Raw genomic sequence first — 23,277 nt, 5'->3', positions numbered from 1 at the left:
AGCAAAAGTTTCCCAAACCACTCCCTCCTGTGAAGCGCCGTGTGCCTGTTCCGTACACGCTGTGTCTGCCTGGGCCGGGGCAGGACTGGAAAGAGCCAGGCCTTGGGTCTTGGCCTCCATCGGATGAACAATTTCCCGTTGAAGGTTACTCACTTCCTGTTTTCTGTATTTAGACAATCTGGGCCTATTGGGAGCTTTGATTTGTCGTAAACTTCAGCTGGTTTAAACGTTAAGTTGCGGGAGACCGAGGCAAGGGGGAGGAGGGGAAGAGCCTGGAATAAAATTAGGGCTATTTAATACCATGGCTGTGTTCTCTTGCAGTTTTCTAGTGACCATTAGAGCATGTGAAAGGAAGGTCAAGGGCTGACAGCATGGGAGATGGCAAAAGGGCTGCTTCACAATGGGCCGGGGCTGAAGGCGGTGGTGGGGCTCTCCCTGTGTGTGTGTGGACAACAGTTGGAGTCAGCCGGGTGATGCACTCCAATGACTAATTTCTCCAGTGTGTCATTTTTGCCACAGACAGCTGTATGGAGAGGCAAATGGCAGTGCAACAGCTCCACAGTGAAGGCAGGGAGGAGCTCCCAGCCTAGAGAGTGCTGGACCCTTTCCCTGTGCCTATCAGTGCACACCACACTCTGAATTTTGTTAGAACTCGCCCAGAAGTTTGCTAGGCTGGAGCAAGTCAACACTTGTATGTAGCTGATAGGGCAGGTCATGTCTTTTTTGTGCCTGTTTTGCAATGGTAAACTGAGGCACAGAGTGCTGTAACTTTACTTGTTATCAGAAAGAGAGTGTGTGAGGGTTTGGAGTGAGTCCTGGCAGCAGTCAGGCAGTGGTCTGTCTCCAGAGATGTGGTTCTTCATGAAGAACATCTTCCCTGTGCTGGCAGGAGTTATGCTTGGAAAGAAAAAAAATAATGTGCAGTCCAGAGTGCCTGTGGGCTCAAAGGTTATGTGAGTGATTTTGGTCTGTTGCTTTTTGTTCATCTAGTTCTAACAGATTAACTCTCAAAATGAGTGGGTTTACTTCCAAATTTTACAAGGATCTACAAAAAAAGAAAAGAAAAACAAAAGTGTATGGGCTGAAATACAGAAGGAGATGGTAAATTTATCTGAATTTTACAGCAAAATGCAGTCAGGATTTTCCAGGGATGCCTTGAAATCACTTGCAGTATAACCTGCTACCAGAATGCCAATGTAGGCGGGTGGGAATGAATTAAAGAACCAGAGATAAAAAAATCACAGCTTAAATAGACAACAAAATGTCCCAGGCAAAGAAATCTGCCATGTACTCTCTGCCTGACAAATAGTAAGCAGGAGCTGAATCAAGAGCCAGGGCAAAATAAAAGCACTGCTGGAGACTTTGGTGAAGCCCTGAAGTGCTTAGGAGAAACAAGAGTCCAGGTTCACACTCTGGCATTGATAGGCCCAACTCCAAATGATTTACACAGACTCTTGACACTCCTGAGCCAGAGTCAACTTTCCTCCAAATAAATCCCTGCAGCCCAGAGTGCAGAACCAGAGAGAGAGGTGCACGGGAGCATGATGCAGGCAGGTAGCTATTCTCTTCTTGGCATTGCTGCATAGGCTGGGTTAACATTATACTTCCCTGATTCAGTTTTTATAGACCAAAGAGCAGTAGTTCCCTCCCTCAGTGGTATGTCAAAGCCTTTCCCTGAAGGAGGGGTTAGTTCTACATTGTCGCTCTACCTGCTGGATATTTTCTCTGCTGTATCTCTCACTCTGTGACTGCATTTTGTTCAGGCAACTTTCGGTGCTCAGAAATGCAAGTCAGTCCTTCCAGCAAATGCTGGGTAGTTCTGCAGTCTCTCCCAAAACTTTCCTCTGACAGGGCCCTCAACCTCCCAGCAGCACCTTGGTGCAATTTGAGCCTTGGATTTAGGACAAGCTCTGGGTCTGACAGGGACTCATCAGACTGAATCAGGACTGACTGCAAAGCTGGCACCACAGAGAATTGCACCCAAAGCTGTTCAAGCAAATGGTGTCTCCGAATTGGCACCAGTCGGCGACCCTGATGCTGAGGTTTGATCTGTTAGATCCAGAGCAGCCTGGTTTGCACTCATATCACCATGCTTAAAGAACAGTCACTTAATCTCACTTAGAAATGTTTACTTGCAAGGACCAGATGGCCCAGGGAGTTGGGCTAAACAAAGCATTTTACTTCTAGGTCATGCATTCTAATCCAGTCCAGGTTGGTGATAAATGAACATACTCACCTGATAGCTACTTTTGGCTTTATTTTTGGTTGTTTTTCAGGATAATTTCCAAGGGGAGATGTCACACCACAGAACCTCCCTCTGTGCCCTTCCACAGTTGGTACTGATTTGACTGTCTCTGTGGAGAAGCCAAGGATCAAATGCTCCATGGCGCCAGACTGTTTTCTTTTGCAGCCTGCAGGTAAGGAGAAGTTGTCCTGTGTCTGGCTGTGTCATGCCTACTCTGAGGATGGGCAGGATTTCAGTTTGCTAACCCCCTCCATCAACATCAAATTAATTTTTTAAAAAATGGGAAAATGTTTAATTGCAGCTGACATACAGGCACTCTCTGCTATGAACTTTACACGCAATCACAGATAACAGCAACAAAATTAATGCCTGCTTCCCACTTGTCCTGCTATAAGCAATAAATATTTGGCAAGTCAGTAAATAACAAAATTCTCATGTGGCCATCTACAGGTCACCAGGATACTTAAGAAGTTTGCATTAATTATAGCATGTTTGCCATCAAAGAGGGGATATTAACCCTTTCAAGGTGTTGCAGGGAAGTAGTGAAGTCGTTTGAAAGTAAGTAAATGAAATCTTGTTGCTAAAAGTGCAACCTTTGCAAAATAACAATAATAATAATAAAGGGATTTTTAAGGCAAAAACCTCACTAGACATCATGGAAAATACAGCACCTTTTCGGCTTTCCTTTTATTTATTTTGTATTTTGACATCAAACACTCCCTGTAACCTAATCTTCTTGGCTTTTGATGTGGCCGTGGAGACATGACAATTAAGCACGGCTTAAAACAATAATCCCAACAACGGGCACCAAAGGCAAGTAATGTCAGGGTTCCCCCCTCACAAAAAGCCTGTCCCCCAAGTGTTCGGTGGTAGTGAAAGGACCGTAAATCCCAATTTGTTGCCTCGATATCTCTTATGTGCTTACACTTTACGTTGAACTTTACTCACTTGCTCCATTTCTGTTCCCTGCTGTTTGTTTTTCTTCTGCTATGCAAAATGTCTAGAGACAAACGTGATACACACGTTGCAGAGAGGTGGTTTGATCTTTCACAGATTAGTGCCACCTGACAAACATGGGATTATTTATTATCTGTGTTGCAGGAACTGCTGAAGCCCCTGCTCAGAGAGACACGCTCCTCCAGGCACTGGGGGATGCACCACCCCTTCTGACAGACAACCCAATGGATTATGGCCCCAATTCTGTGAGCAGATCAGACCAACCCAGCAAATACCTGCAGAGGTAGCCCGGAGGTAAGCGCTCATCACTACTTGAACAAGTGTGTAATGTGCAACAAAGGCAAATAGCTTGGTTATTTTAAATTGTTCTACAGAGATGTTGTTAATTCTCCTGTCTCAGATATTCAAAGGCAGAGGAAGAGTGGCTGAGTTTAGTTATAGCCCCATTTTAAACCTGTCTGAAAAAGAACATGTCTGTTTTTAAATGAAGCTTGCATGGTATGCTATAAACTGCCTTTTCTTTTTTTTTAATGGGTGTTTGCACTAAGCCTTGCTAAACAAGTTAGAGAGATGATTAACTCGTCTGAAATGCTGAAATGATGCGGGAAGGCCTCGTCCCAGTTGCGTGTTCTTCCCAGTTGCTGCTGTGGGTCCGTGTTATTCGCAAGCAGGGTTTGCAACCGGGGTTGGGCAAGAGGCTGCATGGGTAAAGAGATACAAAGGGCTGGAATTGACACACAGAACTGAGTTTACACACAGCTGAAAAGGGAACTCAGGTTATTTTTTTCATAATGATTAAAGAGTGATCCCGAAGTTGGTTTCCACAGAAAGTGACATACATCTCCCAGGGGGTCAAAGGAGGAAACCCAAAGTTAATTAGCAGTTTTCTTGAAAAATATTGTTTCAGCAGCAGCAGTGCCCACGCTACACATGGCAGGGGGCTTTGCAAGGCGCACTTCACTTTGTAAGACCCCAAGAAGTTCCTTGGTCAGACTTGACTATGTGATGAAAGCAGCCACAAAGTTTTGGCCACGGGAGCTGTTCTGGCAAGCGCTCTTCTCCATCCTCACATGCCAGCCCATGTGCACAACCCCTGCTCCCATGGCTGCACCCCTTGTTCCCAGGACAGCACTGAGCAGCTCCCAGCTGGCCATCCATCCTTGCTCCCTTCATGCCACTGATAATGACAAATGGCAAGAAACAGGTTTCCAGGTTGACTGCTCCTACTGAGAACTTCACCTAGTCTAGCACAGGTCCTGCTTCGAAACCCATTAGGCAGCTGGCTGCTTTTCTACATTTATCGTGCTTTTAAAATGTGTTTTAAATTCAAAAGTATTTTCTCCAAACACTTTAAAAAATATCAGAGAAACCACAGTTCATCAGTGATGTGGCTGCTGCCACAGATTTTTAAACTGGTTTAGAAATTTTAGCGCACTTAACTGCATGACCTCGTCACCCCAAAACAACACTGGAGAATGAGCTTTTGTACCTGTGCTTTTAATACAAAACCATTCCCCAACTACTTTTTGTCCTACCATGGTAGATTTTTGAAGTATCAATAGACAGCTCTGCATTAAGCTCCTGGTTCTACTGAAAACAATAATATTTCCTCTCTCCCTACTAAAAGCAGCTCTTATGACATGAAGCTGGGCACAGGCAGTTTCACAAAAAAGGTATTTTATTATTCTTAGCAATATTCACCTTGAAGGAATATGAGGAAAGCATACACTTTTTACAGACAATATATAAACATGTTGTACATAATTAACAATAACTTAGTTCACTAATCCAAAAATAAGCAAAATAAAAATTAAAAATAAAACCAGAAAATACTGAAGAATTTTTTTATGCTGATACAAGTACAAAATAATTTAAATCTCGACTGCCGTTGTCTATGCTGCAGTGATTGACAATATATTGCACTTTGTCAACTGTATCAGTAATCCCTGTCTTCCACCCACATCCCTTCCCCTCCGCCCAAATCCTACAGAAATTTGAGTTGGGTACAAATAACGTACAACTGTACCATTGTAAAAGGTAGAAAGTAAAAAGAACATAAATTTTTTACCTCAGTAGAATAAAAATTCTTGTGATTTCTCCCAACCAGTTTAGTTTCCCATTTAATTCCACTTCTTTACAAAGTGCACCTATATGCCTATGCAGACCAAAAAAAAGGAGGAAAGCAGGATTTTCATGGCTGCTTGGTTCTTAATTATAAAATACTAGAATTACACATTTAGAAAAAAATTAGCATACATCCATTTTTGTTTTCTTCTGTTCTCTTTAAAGCAGGACTTTTGCAGTAAATATACAATTTGGCTTGATCCAAAAAAAAAAAAAAAGAAAAAAGAAAAACCCAACAACAAAATAGTTAAATTAAAAAAAAATAAAATAAAAGGCTTGTCACAGAGTTAAGCTTATGTGGTTTATATTATCAAACCCCTCTGTTCATTGGGGCATTTTCATCAGAAGTATAGCTAAATATGTACACCGTATGTTATACTGGAGCTTGTGTTCACGAGAGGCATCAGATCATAACAATCAATAGAATACACTTCACATTGGCAATAGCTTTGTTTTCGGTCATTTACGTACAATATGGTTTATTAATGGGAGATTTAAATTTCTTTTTTTTTTTTTTTTCTTTTCATATAAAATCCACTACGGGAAACAGACGTTCCCCTTACAGAACGATGCTTTCCCTTGTCTCATCAGCTGTTGCTGTGTCTGGGATTTGACGGATGTGTGAAGCTCGAACTGATTGTCTCTCTTTTTCCCCTCTCCAGTGATCTTAACCCCATTTCTGCCCTTCTTCCCTGTGAAGTCCACCAGGGCCTGGATGCCTGAGACAGCACACACGCTGGCTGGCTGCGTGTGGACCTGGTGGCTACACTGCCCTAAGTTTACCCAAGCAGCTAATCTGCATTTTTAAGCGACAGCTGCCAACACAACAGAACAAAAATGCTTCAACCTCTTAAGTCTGTGAATTGGATGGTTTTTATGCCCAGTGATGGTTTAGGCTGTGCTAGAAGTTAGCTGCAACAGTTTGGTAAACGCCTGTATCTCACCCCTTGCTAGTGCAGGATTGCCTTCCTGAGAGGTTTTTTTCCCCAACAGTTTGTCTGATCTAGGTGTGTTTTGAGGGGTAATAGGGTAGTTGGGAGAGGGGCTGTTTTTTTAAAGAAATCTTTCATGTTAGGGAAAAGAATGACGAAATTGTGTCAAAATAATCACCATCTTGGGCACATTAAAATCCCATATACACCTACATTTTTGCTTTGTTTCTCCCACCTTGAAATCTTTTCTCCCTTACTATTAATTTTGGTATGGAAGGTAGATGGAGTTAATCCAAGAGGGCTGTCGAGTATGTTTCCCTTCTCCTCGTTGTTTTAAAGGCAGCTTTTCTTACAGGGTAGCCATTACAAATGGCAGCACAAAAATATGCAGAGGGGTTGAGGCTTTTTGTGAAAAAACAAAATAAATATGACTTTTTGTCTGATTTTTAAAATTACGGTTTTATAAAGATGTCCTTTTCCTTTTTTTTTTCCTTTTTTTTCTTCTTTTTTTCCTCATCCCAAACAGAGTCCACGATAGAAATCCAGCATGTCTGGCTTCCAGTGAGCCAATTCCATCCTGGGAGACTGCTTTTACCTCTTTACAATATTCACAGTAATAACAAAGAGAGAAAGGAAAGCCAGTTCCACGCTTTTTCCTTCAGCTTCTGCCACCTTTTGCTTCCTGCTGGACCATTAAGTATTGAACAGGTGAGTTCTTTTTTCTTATACCTGAGGGGGCAAAGTGCATTACAGGCACCACTACACATTTCTGCAGAAGACCCATCATTTGCATGGTTTTAGTCCAGCATTGAGTTAAACCACATGGGAGCAAAGATGCCCTTCTTTTCTCCCTACATTCTCCTCTTGGCAGAACATTTTCTTACTTGGTGTCATCTTAGGCAAAGTCCCATGTTCTCAATCTCTGTGTGGGTCTCTTGGTTATCAGGTTTTATCCCATGGCTGTAACCATGCTGGATGGGTGTGGATGTCCAAATGAGATGCTGGAAGATGGGTGGATGGGGGTAGGTGTTGGTAGGATGTGTCCAGAATGGCTGAAAGGGGGCAAATGCCCCATGGGTGCCATGTGACTGGCAAGGGCAGCAGCACTGAAGGGAGACGATTTCTCCTGCATGCACTTGGACAGTTCCTCAAAACACTCGGAGCCTTTCTTGCTTTTCTTTGATTTGTTGGACATTTTTCTATTCCTGGTCTGAATTCCTTCCTTTTTCATGGTCAGAGGCCTGTTCACCTGCAAGAAATGAGAAAATCAGGCTCATGCAGACAAAATGACCTTATTGTGCAAAAATGAAAATATTTGGACAGCCCCCATGCGTTTTTCCTGGATGGAGACCTTTTTCTGGCCAAAAAAAATGGTGTTTCTCTCTGCAGAACTTGTTTATATTGATTTGTTTAATAAAACCACACACACAAAAAACCCCTAGACATGAAAAACAAATTGAACTGAATTTGGCAGCTGATGACTCTCTTTCCCGTAGGCTTACTCTCAGTCCTCATTCATTTCCTAATAGAAGATCAAACTAGGAGGCACATGCTGACCCAAATTCAGTCCTAAGACATGAGCAATCTTGTACCAGTAACCTCTGTTACTTACATTTTAAATACTGTTCCAACATGTCAAGTTATTCCTGCTTAGGATTACTTTCTTTAAAAAAATAAATAATATAACAAAGCCTTAGATATAATTATTTTTTTAAAAAGGCAGAATGAAGATAGCCCATCAAGATTCATTTTTGCATGGAGCCCGTTCCAAAGGGAGGCATGGAGCCTCCCTTTCTGAAGGGAAAGGGCACACAAAACATAGTTAAAACAAGTGTGGTAGCTCTATTTTGCCTGGTTTGCCCAAGCGTTAGAAGCCAAGCTAATACATTGTAATGTCACTGAACTTAGCATCACTATGCTGACAGAGAACGGCTGTCACTTCCCAAGGGAACACCTTAGAGACGGGGAAGGAATAAAACAACAACCAAACCCCTGAAACCAATAAAAGCCTAGTGTACACCATGCAGTTAAGACATCAATCCCAGCCAGGCAAGCAGCGACACATGAGATGAGTAAATACTCACATTGTGCAATTTATAGTAGAGTCCACAGGCATTGCAAACTGGGTCCCCATTTGCATTACGTCGCCATAAGGTCGTGGTGGTTGTCTGACAGTTGGCACAACAAGTCCCTGCTCTCCTGGCCGCTGACTAACCAAAAGAAAAAGAAAATTAATAGGTATCGCCAGAAGGAGAAAGATCATGAGAAAGGTCAAATTGGACTCAATATTTAGGTTGGGAAGAACTAGTTACTAAGATTTGACAGAGCATCGGGGCTAGAGGAAAGCTGCCATCAGTTTTACATTTTATAGCCGTTAGGTTTTTATTTAAATATTCTACTAAGCTGGCTGCAGTTTCAAGCCCAGTGGCACTCTGTGTGCAGACGAAGTAAGGAGAGAAACAATGAATCTCTAACTCCTCAAACAAAATTTTTTTCAGATTTTTCCCTTTGCAGGATTCTACAATGCATCATGAACATGCATTTGTCTTTATTCTTTAATGACCAATTTAGTTTGTGCCAATGTTGAGACTGGGTTTGAAAACAGGGAATGATCTTAAAGAATGTGATTTTTACCTGTACTCTGGCCCCTGAAAGGTGGACACAAAAGAAAACCAACCACATTACTTAGCTGGGTGCAGTATTTATCAGAGCCATCACTGAAAATTCAGTTTGCGTTTACAAGTGAAAGGGTGAAAACAAAACCGGCTCCAACTTTCTTTAAATATTTAGCAAACCAAATTTCATGCCTTGCAGCAATGATTCGGCTGACCCGTCTGCCGCCTCTGTCCCTACTCAGTTCCTTGGCTGACAAGCCCTCAAACAACTGTCTTGAAAGAAAATAAAACCACCAAAAATCCACCACCCTTTCCTAAAACTATTGTTCTGCCGAAACCCAGATGAGGGAAAAAGAAAAATGCCCAAACATTCACCCACCTCCCAAAACAAGAACAGGAAAAGTAGAACAGCAGGCAGCCAGTGATTCCTGGATGGGCCCTTGTCTAGCAGACCCCACAATAATGCACTCTTTGTGCATGGATGGTGATGTATAAAGTGTTTTGGTCCAACTAACTGCACCCCGGATTTTGGAAAATAATTTTGTATTAGCAAGCTTCAGCTCTGCTTCTGGAAGTGGTCAAAATTCTGTCTTACTGAATTAATGCTGAGGACTCAGTATTTTCTTAAATTTAGAGTTTACTTCTTAAAGCGTATCAATTGTGGTCATTCCCTGGAGGCCTCGTTCCCCGGATATTTCTGCAATTGGCCATTGAGAGCCGCGGGGTGAAGCAGCAGCAAAGCTCACAGGCCATTTCCATGAGCACAGAGCGGTGGGGTTTCCCAGAGAACTCTCTGAGCTTCCCTGCCTGCCGGTCCTGGTGGGGAGCTGGCGCCTCTGGAAGCACAGCTCGACCCTCTCGCAGAAGAGGAGTCCAGGGTTCTGTTCTCACTTGCTCCTGATTTACACCATGGCACTCTGTAACTTTCCCAAAGCTGACGGACGGTTTAGCAGCTTTAGGCAAGAATCAGGCCCTCTGAGACTCATATATTTCAGTCCCTTACTCGCCTGTGAGAACAGGCCAAAGGCAGAAAGAGGGGGTACCCCCTACTGCAAATGCACTCATGCAACCCAAACACAATTAATGCCAGACGTCCAAACGCTGACATTATTAATATGATCACTTTGCTATTGCATGGCAGATGAACAAATTCCCAAAGATGGCCATCTCCTCTCCCCCACAAACAAGCAAACTACAGTGGAAAAAGGGGCAATAAACAAAGCTGTAAATCAATTAAAACAAAACATTAAAACGACTACAATAAAAGAAAACTTCTCTAGTGCCCCCCAAACCCTGCACAGTGAGCTAAGTATAACAGTTCCCAACACAGTGGAAGGTGGAGACCTATGTTTGCATATTTGAGATGGGTTACTGATACTCAACTATGCTGCTTAACTCTATGGCCTGTCCCGTTCAATCTGGAAAGCACTTGAGCCTGAGAGACGATAATGTTACACTGTTGTCTTAACATTTTTCTATATGTCAGTCACTTTAGAAGGCAAGTGATTAAGAAGCTTGCATAGTTGAAATTCTGACTCAGGAAAGAAATCTCCTGTATCCCATCCCAGTCTTAGAGCAGCAATGACAATTTTCTGCTCTCCAAACCTCATTGCAACGTGCCCACAAATAGCTGAGAGACTTAGGCACCATAAATCACAAAGTTCCAAAAAAATATATTTATTATTCTTAGCATTTTACGCATTATTTGTGGAGTAGAGTGTATTAGAAATTTCAAAACAGCAAGCATGACTGGCAAGCCTTGCCTATAGAAACTCTCTAAAGCTTTTAGAGTCAGGAAACAGATACACAAAGTTTCCTTATCTTTAACGTACAGATATCCGGATAGGAAACTACTACCAGGAGCTTAGAAAGGACTTTTTTTTTAAATCACTCAAATGAAAATACAAAGTATAGGTGACTCCATGGAAAAATAGGATTTTTTTTAACAGCAGGGGATTGTCTGGGGAGGGAACCAATATTAATATTGCCAGAGAATATAAGAGTGAAAATTACTTCATGGCTTTTATACAAATAATTATTAAGTAAGGAGCAGTAGCTTTGACTCATCTGATTTGTTTTGGTTTTTGGAGCTGGAACTTTTTTAGTACACGGCAGAGGACATTCGCACTCATAACCCTTTCGCTCCCAAGTATCTGTCCAAAACGTCCCAAGAGACCAAATAAATGAGGAATTAAATTAAAAGCTGTCATCCGAGGATAAACAGGGAGACGGATACACGATATCCCGCATGTATTGTGAGCGGCAGGGAGGCTCGGGACAGAGGCGCTCGGCGGCGCGGTGGTCTGAGCCGGGGATGGGGGTGGAGGGGGGAGATGTGCCCCGAGGCACGGCAGTGACCTCGCCGTGACTGACCCCCGTGTACAGTACAGCTCGGCTCCACGCAGGGGCTGAACAGAGATGAGACGCGCGCCTGTGTGTGGTCCCTTTGCCTTATTTATCCCCAAACCCGGCAGAAATAGAGACACCTACCAGCCTTCGCTTGGGTTTAATGAGAGGTCGGTTTTGACCGTTCATTTTGTGGTAGAGCCCGCAGGCGTTGCACAGGTAATGCCCAGTGCCGTCTCTTCTCCAGAGAGGGGTAGCAGTTGCTCCGCAGTTCACACACTCTCTGCCTTCTAAATGGAAACACGAAGAAACCGGATTTCTTTCTTTAAAAACAAATTCACAAAAGCTTTTTGCATTGTCCTTTAGGCATTTTTCAGAAGTCAAAACAGTGTATTAATTCAAGCACATTCAGACAGCAGTGACATCTACAGCACACGCAGCAAGAACCTCGGTGTTTCGAGAACTCGCAGACTCCAGTGAGTATTTTATGTCATGATCAGAAAAAAGCAGAGCTCTCTGCAAGGTGAGAAAAGAGTGACACTCTTATTGTGTCAGATGGAAGCCACTGTTTCAGTAACAGAGGACTCCCTTAGTCTGCCCTGGGCACCACTCCCCTCCCGTATCTATTGCACTCCGGTGGTCAGACACCCTGTGTTCTCCTGCCACAAATGCGCACGTACACGTGTACACAAACACACACGCCTGCAGACACACACGTTAAAGTGAGAGTCAAAGGAAGAGGTTCTCTAGAATTAAATCTAAGCAAAAAGACCTCCCATTCCGTGCTTTCTTTTTTGTTGCAAATGCTACAGGATGAGAAAGTAGAGCCGAGCAGACTGGGAATGGATACAGAATGCCAGAGGCTTAGTTATTATTTTTGTTCTAACAGCAGAAAAACGCTGTTAATGCTGATCTTTGAGAAAGTTCAGTTTCAACAAGCACTCTGGAAATTACTGTAAAAAATGGGCTTTGTGTGCTTTTCTGTTTCTGTGATTTTTCTACAATCCAGAATGGATTTGGTAGGGAGCAGTTTACCTTATTACTGCTTCATTATTAATTTTAGTAGCACAACTTGCTAAACACAGCCTTGTAGAATGGCTGTTTTAAATGAAACCCAACCTATAACTCCTAGATATGTTTCTGCCTTTGAAAGCTCCCTGCTAAAAGTTCATTTGCCTCGGATGGTTTGAGGGCAGGTCTGCTTAATATAGAAATCTCTCTTAATATAGTTTATGCAAATCCTACAGTATTTAACCGGAGAGGAAATTCTTTTTGCTAATAACTGAAGCAGGCCATGTTGAGTTCAGCGGGGCTTGTGTCTCCTTTAATCTAGGGAGTGGGTAGCTTTTAAACAACACAGTCTACAGTGAAAAATGAGGGGAGCTCTGCGGCGCTGCATTTGTAGCTTTTGTCCCTCCTAGGGCAGGAAGCTGCAGGAGTCGTTGTGTCGTGAGTCTTAGTTTTCCTACAAAAACACTGAGTGGTCACGAACTTTCCCCAGTTCCTTGCACTGGGAGCTCCCTTATAGAAAAAAAAAAGCAACCGTAAAACAAAACAGAAAGCTCCCTGCTTCCCCGATCTAAAAATCACTGGCAGCTACAAGACAAAAATAAAAAAGCTACTCGAGATCCACCTATCTTCAGCGACCTGGATCTTGAATCAGTTTCCAAACTCAGGAGGTTCAGGCTGCCAACTGCTTTTAGTTTCCACTCTCTGTACTAACAAAAATTACCTACACAAAGCAGCAACTCCCATGAAAGCATGGTAGAGAAAGAGTGTATTTTTTTCCTCAGAAGAGCCATTTGAAACAGAGCTGATGAGATTGTAAAATAGCTGGTATTTTTGTTGCAAAACTCGTAAGAGATCACATTTCGAAATTATTGTCTACTAAAATAAAAACATATAGTGTACTCATAAATAAATATGTGCAATGGAACACATACACAAACACCTACAGAGCCATGTATTTTCAAAGGGCTGTCTAAATTCAGTCCCAATGTATTGTAGTTAATCTTCCATCGGTGAGGATGATAAACAAGGAAGATGAGAAGAATTACACAAATTGTCTTAATTAGTCTGTCTAGTTGTATAACTACTGTAATTTCAAAGTGGGATCAAAACTTGGTCCATCGCTTATTTGCTAATTTAGGACCGTACTTTTAGGAAGAAATGCAAGGAGGGTTGTGAACACGGGAAAGGTTTGAAGGCAGTCGTTTGGAAGCAAAGATATGTCTGGTTCAGGGGTGAGGGGGAAAAAAAGGTGTATTTTCTAGTTAAAGTTAGGCTGGAGTAAGTTAGCAAGGGCTGTACACCTTAGTCTTTTGCACTGCTATGCAAACTATCTTTGAACTTTTGCTCTTGTAAAATGTGAAGGGAAGAAGGCCCTCTGCGATCTGAAGGGGACCGGCCAGGGAAGTTTCACTTTCATCCTGCACTGGGACCTTGGATGGCATTAATGAAGGCATGTGGAAATTATGGAGGGAAAAATACCTTTCACCAGAGAGTCCCTACGTGTCATCTGCAGGGGTTTGCCTGACTTGGGGGAGCAGGGTCGGGCCCAAGTCCCTTGGGAGGCTGAGGCCTGCTTGCCTCCGAGGGAAACTTTTTTTTATATCTGAATTCCTTTTTGTATAACACGCTCTGCTGGGTCAAACTGCCCCGGCCCCGTGGCGTTGGCACCCACAGGAGTCTGGTCCAAGCTCCATTTCCTAGTTTAAAAACCGAGAAAAGAGGGACCAAGCAGATACCCGCCCTTCTGCCCCCGAGAGGACCGACACAACCACCCAGCCTCGCAGCAGCCGCACCTTCACCCCAAGAGCCACCGCAGACTCCCACCACCCGCACGCAGCCCCGGGTGTTCGTGCTCCCTCCGCCTGGGACGTGGCCGGTGCGGCGGGGAGGCCGCGGGGTGCGACACTTACCCGAACAGGACCTGGCCTTGCTCCGCGGCTTGGGGGTGAAGCTGGACGCTGGGCCCCCCAGGAAGCTGCCCGGGTGGAAGAGGCTGCTGCTGTAGTCGTGGGCTGCTGGCACGTAGGAGGGGTAGGTGGGAATGGGGTGGTGGGTGGAGGGCTGGGCCCCCATGCTGGTGAGGCTGCTTCTGAGCGGGCTGGCGCTCTCCATCTTCATTCCCTCCGACAGCGACACTTGGTACTTGATGCTGTCTTTGTCCTCCTGCCGAGCCCCAGCAGAGGAAGAAGGGGAAGCGGCACTGGTGGAGTTGGGGTCCGGGGACACTTCCTTGGGAGGGGTCGGGGGGAAGCCGAAGAGGTGGGAGCCGGAGTGTGAGGCCGGGGTGAGCGAAGACACGGAGGCGGTGCTGGAGGTGCTGCTGCCCGGATACACCGAGATGGCCCCAGGCGCTCCGGCTGCCGAGGGGTGCAGGGGTGTCTTGGTGAAGGGACTGACGGTCCAGGGATTGTGGTGATGGGCAGACAGTGCCGCCTTGCTGCTGTCCAGCCAAGGGATCCCGGGGCTGTGGATAAGATGAGGCCGGCACATTTGACTCCCAGTCAGGCGGGCTGTAGGAACACAAGAGCGGATGGGGATCAGCGAGGGGCGGTTCAGCCCGGAGCGACTCTGAGAAGTCCCCCAGCTCCCCGTGGCTGGTCAGCTCCTCAGTTTGCGGGCAGCTGAAGGACAGCCAACCACCGGAGAGACTTCACAACCCAGGGAAGAGCAACCAGGCTGGCGCAGCAGCCCCTTCACCCTGTCCCAGCCAAGGGAGATATCAGCCAGCCCAGCAAGAAGGAGCAATGGGAGCAGGAAGAGAACACAAGCACCCCCTTTCCTCCCACCCACCCCACCCTTGGGAATAAGCAGCAAACCCCTTTCTGCTCTATCTTCTGATCTGGCACAGTGCACTCTCTTCGGCACCTAAAAACACCCCCATATAAAATCCATCGCCTGTTGGAATCAGTCTGTATTCTGCATCCGGGAAGTAGCCGTGTCTGAGAAGTTTTAGCCTGTGCGCACACTATTTCCCCTTCCTCTCTCACCTCCCCCCTTTCTTTCCCTCCCCACCGCCAGTTCTTGGTTATCCCTAGGGTTAAAATACATCCGTGCCTCCCTTTCCATCCCACTTTAGATCTCCTTTTCACCGGATCCAACACACTGAAGGCCCCCAGTGAAATATCTTGTCCCTGTACAGGACACCCGCGGCCCGTACGGAGGGGCCCGAAGTCCTGGAGGAGACGGCGGGGAAGGGATGCTGATTTACCGTGTGCCTGGCTGTAGGAGACCCTGGCCCGGGCATGGGCGGAATTGGCGTAGTAAGGGTTGCCCTGTGAGTCCAGGTGGTTAAAGAAGACGTCGACTTCATCCGGAGGTAGGAGCTGCGCTGGTTCCATGTAGTTGTGAGCCAGTCCGGGGTGGTGGCTCTCGGGGTGCTGCCCGTTGAGCACAGCGTGGTGGGCCATCCAGCGAGGCTGGTCCGTGGCCACCTCCATGGCCTCGGGCCTCCCTTCCCGCCCACCCGCGGGCCAGGAGCGAGTGGCGCTCGGTGGGGGTGGTGGTGCTATTCGGGGGATGGCTTTTGGCACTGCTGCTGATTTTCTTAGAAAGAAAACCGCCGTGTGACTGGAGCGGTGGGGGAGGATCCCCTAAGTCAGCGTGTCTCTGTCAACAGGGGAATGGTGTAGGCAAGTCTCGGGAAGCGCCGGAGCAGCACCTGTAGGGAGAAACGGGAGGGTTAACGGCTCGGCAGCCCAGGGTACGGGGCCCGCCGGACCGGCTCCCGGCCGGCTTCTTTTCCCAGTGGTACATGGATGGGGAGGGGGAAGCAAAGCCCTTCCCCCCTTCCAAAAATATCCTCTCCCCAAAAGTCCTTGCCTTGCGCCATCCCTGCTCATTGCCCCACAAAAATAAACAGAGATCCCATTTCAAACTCTTTACCAAAACCAACAAAAAACCCAAACAAAACAAAAACAAAAAAAGAAAAAAGGAAAAAGGTTTCTTTCCCCCCGCTCTCGCTACAAACGTCAACAGGAGTTTTTCCAGCTGGCTTCAAAAGCGGGGTAAAAAAGGAAAAACGACAGAACTAATACAGCGTAGTTAGCAAGAACTTCGACTGACACAAAAGGAGGGGGAGAAATGGAGAGGGGAGATAGAAGACGAGCAGGGAGAAGGGTGTTTAGAGAAAGCAGCGAGTGCGCCCTGGCAGCGGCGCAGCGACCCCGTCCCCCCGCCCCGCGCCCCACACTTACCCGGCGCGGGAGGCTGGGTGGCGATGGATGCCGGCGTGCAGGATGCGAGTGCCGCGAAGAGGGGGAGAACAGAGGGGAATAAAAAAGCGAAGGCGAGGGGTGGGGGGAAGGCAGAACGAGCGCGGGAGGAGGAGAGGAGGCTGGATGGAGGGTGTTACTCAAATGGCAAAGCCGCTGCTCTGGCCGGCTCGGTCCCATCCCCGCGCATCCTATATGAGCGCTGGCGCCAGCTGGCCGCGGCGCCGCAGACGGGCCGGGGCGCGCAGGGCCGGCGGCCGGGCCAGCCAATCCCGCCGCCCCACACCGCCCCCAACCGCACCCCCGGCCCCAAACGGAGCCGACCTGGGGGGAAGGGGGGGGGGGGGGGGAAGCGGCAGACCCCCTCCTTCGCCCCCCTTCTCCTGCTCGCAGCATCCTCACCCGCCAGCGCCGTGGGGGCTTTCCCCGCCTGGGCGCAGCACGCCCCTGCGGGGCGGGGACGTCAAAATAAGGGGGTCCCGCCGGGGTGTGCGGGGATGCGGAGGGGAGCGCGGAGGGGAGCGCGGAGGGGAGCGCGGAGGGGGGCGCGGGGGGGGGGGGGCGGCTGGCCCGGGCGGGCGAGCGAGCGAGAACGGAGTGCGGGAAGGGCTCGTCGATGGGGCAGGCTTCACCGGGTGCTGCCGAGCCGCGGCTCCCACCGCGCCGCCGGGATAGCCAGGGCTGGCAAGAGGCACCGGGAAGAGAAATACTCTAAAATCCCTTAAATCAGTCACAGCAAGGCGCAGGCGGGAGCGGGACAAACCCCAGCATGGTCGTTCCCATCATGTCAGTTTAAAAAAACTCTCTGGATCGGGAAAAAATAATTAAAACCAAATAATTTCTAGGTTCCGCGCTGGCCCTGGAGACCGGCGGAATGAGCAGGGCCTGGCCGGCGGGGCCGCGCCGGGCCGGCTGCGGGGCAGGACGGACCCCACCTGCTTCCCGGCCCGCGGGGCTCGGACCAGACCCAGGCTGAGGTTTGCCGACGACTGTGAGCCCGGGGAGCCAAGCCGGGCCGAGGCAGAAGGGCTCTGGGACCGGCTACAGTCACTCCAGCGGGACTGCGGCGCCGCAAACACGTTGGCGTTTTTTTTCCCTTCTACTTTTTTTCTTAAAAAATCCCAAACCAAAACCAAAAATGAAAACATCAGTTTTAATATTTGCAATTATTTGTGTGCTTTGGGCCGGGGAGCAGAGGCATACCCCTAATCAACAGGCGTTTTCTGTGGAGTTTGCGGTGCAGCTCAGCGGCAGCAGCCGGGGCGCGGGTTGGGTCCCTCCACCTCCCGAAGGTGTGGATAAACCCGTCCGCTTTTGGGGTAGAAAATAATAATAATGGGAAAGTCACGACCAACTCCTCGGAGCGCTGCCGGGCGTTGCCGCAAGTCCCGTCTCCCAGGCGCTCCTCTCCCGTTCCTCAGCCGCTACTTTCGGGGAAAAAGGGAAAGGCTGGTCGTATTCCCTCAACCTTACGAGCTTGTAGCGGGGCGAGGACTCTTCCCCTGCTTGGGGAAGGAGGCAGGGGAGGCGGGGAGCAGCACCTCCGCTCGCCGGGCAGCGGCCGCGACTCCGGCCCGACGGCGCGGCCGGAGCAGGGGGCTCGGGAGCAGGTCGAGGCCGTGCGGGCTGCGCCGGGCCCCACAGGGGCACTGCGGGCGGGGGGAGAGGGGCGGCCTCGAGGATGCTGCTGCTGCCCCCGGAGCCGCCCCTGCGGCGGGCAGCGCTGGGGGCTGGGAGCAGGAGTCGGCCTCCGCCGGCCCGACCGCCCCAGTCACTACGACGCCGGGGCTCTGACGTCACCCGTCACTGCCAAATTCACCAGGAAATGAACTTTTTTTTTTAAATAATAACAATAATAATCATGATGACGGTAATAATAATAAAACTCCCTTTCCTCGCTGCGGAGCACGTCTGGCCAGAGCGACGTGAGGCTCACTCTCTTAACTATTCCCCCAGCACCACCCATTGTTTCCCCAGGGGTCCCTCAACGCAGCCCGGTGGGGCAGAGGGACCCGAACTAGGGGAGCCGAAGCCTAGAACAGGGAAAGCAGATTTTGCTCCCCTTTCCCCACATCCTTTCCTCTGACGCGTCCTGCATCTAAAGCCCGGATTGCCCGCTCGTCCCGGCTCCCTGACCTCGGGGCTGCGAGGTGGCGCCGGGGCTGCGGCGCCCCTCGCCCCCTTCTGCTGTTGGGGGAGGGTCGCAAGTGGTGGGGCCGGGCGGCAGCTACTCTGGCGGCTGCCGGGCGCAGAAGGGGCGGTGGAGCCGGCTTCTCCCGGGACGGGCTGGTTGACCCGGGCAGGCCAGGAACAAGGCGCTGGGCCGGGCTTGGTGGGAGAGGGGCCGTGGTTCGGGGAGGGTAAGTGCCCTCCGCGCTGTGGAGCGTGCCCGGGAGTCGTGGGCTCGTGGTGCCCGGGAGAAAAGGGAAACAAAGCAAACCCAAATAAATTTAAAAAAATTAGAAAAAGGGAAAGTTAAAAGGCAGACAGAAAACCAATCGAGCTTTCTGATAAACCCAGCTTCTCCCTCCGAAGAGATTTTCTTTCTACATGCACCAAACCCGCCCAAAAAACCACGCCAAAACGCATTTTTTTATTTTTGAAAGAAAGGTGAGTATAACATAAACTGGGGCGGTTGCAGGTAGATCCCCATAGCGCCTCGTTCTACTCACAGCCGGAGGTTGCCGTGCCCGGGGCGTGCTGTGCCCGGGGGTCCCACCCGATGCAGCAGGGCAGAGATCAGCCGGGCACGCCGGATCCCGCTCCCGGCCGGCAGCGAAACCCAGCGCCTCGCTACATCTTTATTAATTAATATGGATGTTTTAATTACTGCCCTCCTGCCATCAGCACGGGGCCGAGATTTTTGGGTTGGGGGGGAGGAAAGTGAGGTGGGCTGTTTGTTTTAGACAGGTGATAAAATCGCAGTTAACGAGCTGATAATTCGTCCGTGTTTGTTTTAAAAGACAAATTGTAAAGATTAATCAGGCGGCTTGATTTATGGCGAGGCAGACCCCGGCGCTGCCCGGCCAGGGCTCCCTGAAGCCCCCGTCTCGGGTTACCCCGGGGCCGGCAGGCGAAGCAAAACAAAAGGGGCGAGCGGGCGACGGCGGCTGCTCCGGCCGCGCCGCCTCAGGACAGGACCCCCCGGCGCCCACCCCACCCCCGGGCCGGGGGTCCGGCTGCCGCCTCCCCACCAGCGGGTGCTGGCTGCGGACGGAGCGTCTCCTCGTACCCGCTGTCGCCTACTGCACCCCCGTCCTATTAAAACGCTTCTCTAAATAAATTACCCCTCCAGCAGGAATGAAGGATTTCTGCTGCGCTACTGGCTCAACTGGAAGGTTTCCTAGCCGGTCGGCTCGCAGTATTTTATTTTATAGTTTTATTTTATATACTTTATTACTATTATTATGCCCGACGTATCCCGTTCCCGCTTCCTGGATTTGGCGAACCGGTTGCCGGCTCCGGTCTCGGCCGCTGAACGCCCCGTCGGCACGGCTGAGGGTTTTAATTGAATTAATTCACCCACCGGGAGCAGCAGCGAACCGCGCTGGCTGCTGGAGGCGAGCGGCTTAGCTCCGCTCCGCAGCCCGCCGCTCACACGGCTGGTTAAGCAGCTCTTCCCTCAATTTTCTGCCAAGCCTCCCGGGAGAGGGTCTGGCCGGGCCTCGCTTCCTCACCCCTCTCCTTCCAACCCCCGATTACCTTCTTTCCCCTCTTTTTCTCCTGGATACTACGGGCTCCGTTTTATTAACTTTATATTGTTATTGTCGTTGCAATTTATTTTTCGTCTTTTAATAGGGAGCTTTCCCAGACCTGGAAGCACAACTGGTTATTTTGATTTGATTGACAAGTGATGTCATATTGTTAAAGGAGGGGGGGAGACGACAACATGTTTTAGCAACAGTTAGTAGCGCCATGTGACGGAGTTGACACCTATTCCTGGGCAGGGGCGAAGGCATAAAACAAATACTCCGGCGCCGCACACGGACCATTTATTTATGCTCCCAGAGAGGGATTGCTTCCTCTTTTATTCTTCCCCCCGCCCTCCCCCGGCTGCTTGGACCTGGAAAAAATTGTACCTGAGGAAGCGAGGGTGGATCACGCAGATCCCAGGGCACATTCCTCCAAAAACCCCTTCCAGGGGTGCCCCCAGCGGCTCCCCGAACGCCACGCTCCCTCCCGCTGCCCGGTGAACGCAGATATAGGGGTTGAGACCTCCCGTGCAGCATTCCCCCCCTCTTCGAGAGATGCAACCCGCGGCCGCAAGCAGGGAGGGCAGGAAAACTCCGCGAAAAGAAAGAAAAAGAGGGAGGGAAGTGCTCAGTGCTCAAGCCCGCACCGGGCCGCGGCGCTCCCTATGCCTGCGGGCGATGTGCGAGCCCCGGGGCAGGCCGGGGAAGGCGGCTCCCCGCCGGCGGGAAGCGGGCTGGAAGGGCCCCCTGTGGGCGTATCGCCCCCGCCCCCAGCCCCGCCGCAGGTTGGGGACCAGCCGGCTCTGCCAGCGGCTCCCACCCGCCCGCCGCCCGCAGGTAGGAGCCCCGGGCAGCCGGTCCCGACCCCGACAAGCAGCCCCCGCCCCGTCTCGGGTTTATTTCCTTGGATGGGATTTTTTGGGGAGGAGAAGTTCTTGTTGTCTTTTTTTTTTCGGTGTTTTCCTTCATCTAGTCTTGTCTCCGCTTTGCTTTTCTTTTCCCGCGGCCCCCCCGTCCTGCGTTACTAGCACGTATTAGTGGCTTCTAATAGGGTTATAAAGTGGCACAGTTACCTCGTAAGCACAAGACCCTTATTTAAATTGCATTAAAAGAAAAAAAAAACAAAACCAAACAACCAAACAAAAAAGCTAGAGATACGGTTCCAGGAATAAATCACGGAAAACTTATTTTTTGTTTGCTTTTGCAAATACGCTATCCCTTATCCCGCAGACTATTTCCGCGGGCTATGTTCCCCACGTTGGGAGTTCTCGGTCACAGCCTTGCTCCCGGCACACTCCCGCACACACCTTCACCTGCGCTTTGTCCGCAATTTGCCTGGTGCACACCTGCCCCACAGCCCCCCAACTCTCGGCTGCAAATAAAGGGGAGGAAAAGCCTCAAGTCGACCCCAGCCTGCCCACAAAACAGCCTTTTGTACAAGTTTCCGAAGAGAAACGCATGCAGACCGGAGGGAGGGTTGCACACGCACAGGTTTGTCCAGAAAAAAAGGTATACATTTTTTTCAGGGGCTGCCAGAAAAGATTTCGTTCGAAGGATCTCGCTTTAATTTTGTATATGTATTTTTTTTCTTTCAAGGTTATTTCGGGAGCAACTGTTTGAAGAGGGAGGAAAGAGGGCGATTCCACAGGTTTGATTTGTTTCTCCTCAGGCAAAACTTTGCTGGGGAGGGACCGGTCCGGCACGGGGAGCAGGGCTCGGCACCGGCAGTATTCGTGGCTGCCTGCCCCTGCGAGCCCCGAGGCTGAGCCAGGCCAGGACTTAGACTTCAGAGAAAAAATAAATAATTGCGTTTAATAAAGATGCTTCGTGCTCTGGGGAGGAACAATTCTCGCGACCGAAACTCGCACCCCCTTAGTGGAAATCGCTTTTCTTATTGAAATCACTTCAAATCCAGGCAGGCTCAGCTCCTGGTCGCTTCTATTTTTTTTAATTTTTTCTTTCCTTCCAGCCTGAGCACCCCAAAGCAAAAGGAGGATAAAGAAGGGAACTTTGCACATACAACAACAGAAAAAAAAAAGGCAAGGGGTTGAAAGAGCTGGCGAAGAGGAGCGACCGTGTCCCCGATGTGCCTGGGTAATTTTAAATCATGCAAAGCCCCGTAAAGCTGCCGCACGGGACTGGGACGGGAGGACTCCCCGGCAGGCAGGTGCAGGGAGAGCGGGGCCGGACCCTGCCGGCTTTCGGGGCTGAAAAAACCCCAGCATCCTTTTTTTTTTTTTTTATTTCAATGCCCAAATCTGCCAACAAAGGGAGAGAGGAGATAGGACGAGGCTACGGGGAGGGGGCGCAGGACCCTGTCTCCGGGAAATCTCTGCCTGGCCGCCCTGGGTGTAATGCAACTTTCCAAGATGGAGATTTAAATAATCACCCCGGTGACAATGGGAAAGGAAAAAAAAAATTTAAAAAAAAAAACAAAACAACCAATGTCAGACCCAATCACAGCCCGGCGGCTCCGCTCCCCGCGCCCGGGCGCGCTCCGCCGCCGGGCAGAGCCGAGGGAACCCCGAGGTGCCCCCGAGCCAGCGGGCGCTGCAGGGGCTCAGCCGGCCGGGCGGGAGACGACAGCCTGGGGGGTCTAGCCGTGCTGGGGACATTTTTTCGTTCTTTACAAGTCCTGCCGGGTTTGCCCCTGGGGAACATTGCTCCAGGCGAAGCGCTCCGGCAGCAGGACCGCACCTCGATGCCGGCAGGGCCGATCCTGGGCCGCACAGAGCCGCGCCGCCGCGGGCCCTTACCTTGCCTTTCGCCCTTCCTCGTTTTTCTTTCAGTGTTCCGCACGGGGAAGCGCCGGTTCTGCTCCTGGCGGGGCCGTTCCTCGGGCTGGGGAGGGGTCCGGCTGCGGGAGCCTCCCCGCCTGCCCGCGCCGGGAGCTGCAGCTCTGCCGCGGGCGGAGGGGTGCGTGCAGCTCGGCGGAGGGGCTGCCGCCGTGCGCGCTGCTGAAAACTGGCAGCAGTTACGAGCTGAGCCCTTTTTTTTTTCTCCCTTCCCTCCTTCCCCCCTTCCCTTCCTCCCGCCTCCCTCCCTCTCCTTTCCTCTCTCCCTTCTTTCCCTCCCCTTCTCTCTCTCACTCTCCTGCATTCACGGATGGCACAGCGAGCCACTGTGTATTTATGTACATAATAA

General features: G+C 49.7%; 1 protein-coding gene across 5 annotated transcripts; it reads right to left on the bottom strand.

Moving 5' to 3' along the window:
• Positions 1 to 4,871: 4,871 nt before the first annotated feature.
• On the bottom strand, positions 4,872 to 22,907 carry GATA2 (GATA binding protein 2). 5 transcript variants are annotated; one of them, XM_071550876.1, is made up of 6 exons: positions 22,890 to 22,907; positions 15,439 to 15,888; positions 14,141 to 14,740; positions 11,364 to 11,509; positions 8,343 to 8,468; positions 4,872 to 7,507 (listed from the first exon to the last, which is right to left on the bottom strand). In XM_071550876.1, the coding sequence occupies exons 2-6, from the start codon at positions 15,665 to 15,667 to the stop codon at positions 7,208 to 7,210; spliced, it is 1,401 nt and encodes a 466-aa protein (XP_071406977.1). In that variant the 5' UTR covers positions 15,668 to 15,888; positions 22,890 to 22,907; the 3' UTR covers positions 4,872 to 7,207. The 5 variants fall into 5 exon arrangements, with proteins under 5 accessions (XP_071406977.1, XP_071406976.1, XP_071406978.1 ...); XM_071550875.1 differs by lacking the exon at positions 22,890 to 22,907 and adding an exon at positions 16,424 to 16,613; XM_071550877.1 differs by lacking the exon at positions 22,890 to 22,907 and having other exon boundaries at positions 15,439 to 15,960.
• Between the last annotated feature and the right edge of the window lie 370 nt (positions 22,908 to 23,277).

This window comes from Pithys albifrons, chromosome 3, assembly GCF_047495875.1.
Source record: "Pithys albifrons albifrons isolate INPA30051 chromosome 3, PitAlb_v1, whole genome shotgun sequence".
Classification (NCBI taxonomy): domain Eukaryota; kingdom Metazoa; phylum Chordata; class Aves; order Passeriformes; family Thamnophilidae; genus Pithys; species Pithys albifrons.
The sequence above is the reverse complement of the archived record's forward strand: the minus strand, read 5'-3'. Positions and strand labels throughout refer to the sequence as shown.

Coding starts and splice junctions, on each gene's coding strand:
- GATA2 (XM_071550876.1), bottom strand. CDS start 15,667: ATGGAGGTGGCCACGGACCAGCCTCGCTGGATGGCCCACCACGCTGTG. Junction 11,510..14,140: donor CAAGGCCAGGTCCTGTTCGG/GTAAGTGTCGCA, acceptor GTTTCCATTTAG/AAGGCAGAGAGTGTGTGAAC. Junction 7,508..8,342: donor TCTACTATAAATTGCACAAT/GTGAGTATTTAC, acceptor CATTTCTTGCAG/GTGAACAGGCCTCTGACCAT.